We start from the raw sequence: 1,352 nt of genomic DNA, 5'->3' as shown, positions 1-1,352 counted from the left end.
GTCATGAAGTTTGTTTTCTTTAAAAAAATTATATATGTATTTTCATATTTTTTATTTTCATATTAAGGTTCCCTTTTTAGAAGAATTTTGGAATAAGTATATTTTTGATCGTACTACGAATCAAAGCGATAAAAGTGAATTTTTACGTTTATGCAATAGTAATGTTAATCATAGAGACATTAAGTCTTTAGGCAAACAAATAGATATTTGTACAAAATTTTTAACAAATTTGAAGTATATATATGCAGATGGATATGATTCTAGCAAATTTGAAAAGCATTGTTACAATATATATTATTGGTTATATTATGAAATGAAGGAACGAATAAATTATAATGTATCTATAAAAAAATTTTTGATGAATCATATGAGCTAATACAGAAAACAACAAAAAAAATTGGCTGTTATAAATCGAATCTGTATGAAAACATTGATGAAACAAATAAATTAGTAATGTTACATATATTTAATAATAATATTGATGATATTAAAGAATTTTTAAGCAGTAATGATAATTCTAAAATATTTTCCTGTAAAGAATTTATCAACAAATGTGTAGATTTATATAAAAGTATGGATAAGGATCACTGTTCAATAGATCGTGCTTCAGATACAACAAAAATTTTCACCTGTGATATAGTAAAAAAGTTTAAAAATTTATATTGCTCAAATATTTACAATACGTTGGAAAGGAACAATGATTTTCCAGATTTATATGATATTACTACTATTAATAATATGGAGGGATGCCCATCAGAAGAAAATCAGTCATATAGTGCTTCTACAGTAGAAATCAAAGAATCAGATTCTTCTAAAATTCAAAGCGTGCCCCCTGCTCTTGGCTTAATGGCTGGAATACCTCCTCTTTTAGTATTAACATATAAAGTAAAATATAATTTTATTCAAAAATTTTTAAATATTTTAACAGAAATATGTTTACTATGTGATTCTATGAAATCAATATAATAATCCTTTTAAATATTGAAATGTATTTACATTTTATTTTTCTATATTAGTTTACCCCTGCCAGAAGATGGATAAATTCGGCTTTACGCGGAAGTGGAAGAGGAATAAAAACAATTTGTATGGCGATGAAGGAAATGAAATATTATTTGATGGAAATGTACATAGTGAAATTAATACTTATAATATTGGATACGATGTACCATAAGATCTTTGTGAACTGAACCAATGTAATACAACATATAACAATTGTTACTACAAAATAATTATCTATAAAATCACATGATAAATTTTGTTGTAATTCATGTAAAAATATCAATAAGTTAAATATATGATAATTAATTAACCTTAAAGAAAGAGAACTTAAAATTATTTAGAATACAAACAAG

General features: G+C 24.0%; 1 protein-coding gene across 1 annotated transcript; it reads left to right on the top strand.

The window, feature by feature from the left end:
* Positions 1–453: 453 nt before the first annotated feature.
* Positions 454–1,171, top strand: PCYB_006720 (hypothetical protein; the record flags this gene model as incomplete). Its single annotated transcript, XM_004228093.1, has 2 exons — positions 454–885; positions 1,031–1,171. The coding sequence occupies 2 exons, from the start codon at positions 454–456 to the stop codon at positions 1,169–1,171; spliced, it is 573 nt and encodes a 190-aa protein (XP_004228141.1).
* Between the last annotated feature and the right edge of the window lie 181 nt (positions 1,172–1,352).

This window comes from Plasmodium cynomolgi, assembly GCF_000321355.1.
Source record: "Plasmodium cynomolgi strain B DNA, scaffold: 1075, whole genome shotgun sequence".
NCBI lineage: Eukaryota > Apicomplexa > Aconoidasida > Haemosporida > Plasmodiidae > Plasmodium > Plasmodium cynomolgi.
The sequence above is the reverse complement of the archived record's forward strand: the minus strand, read 5'-3'. Positions and strand labels throughout refer to the sequence as shown.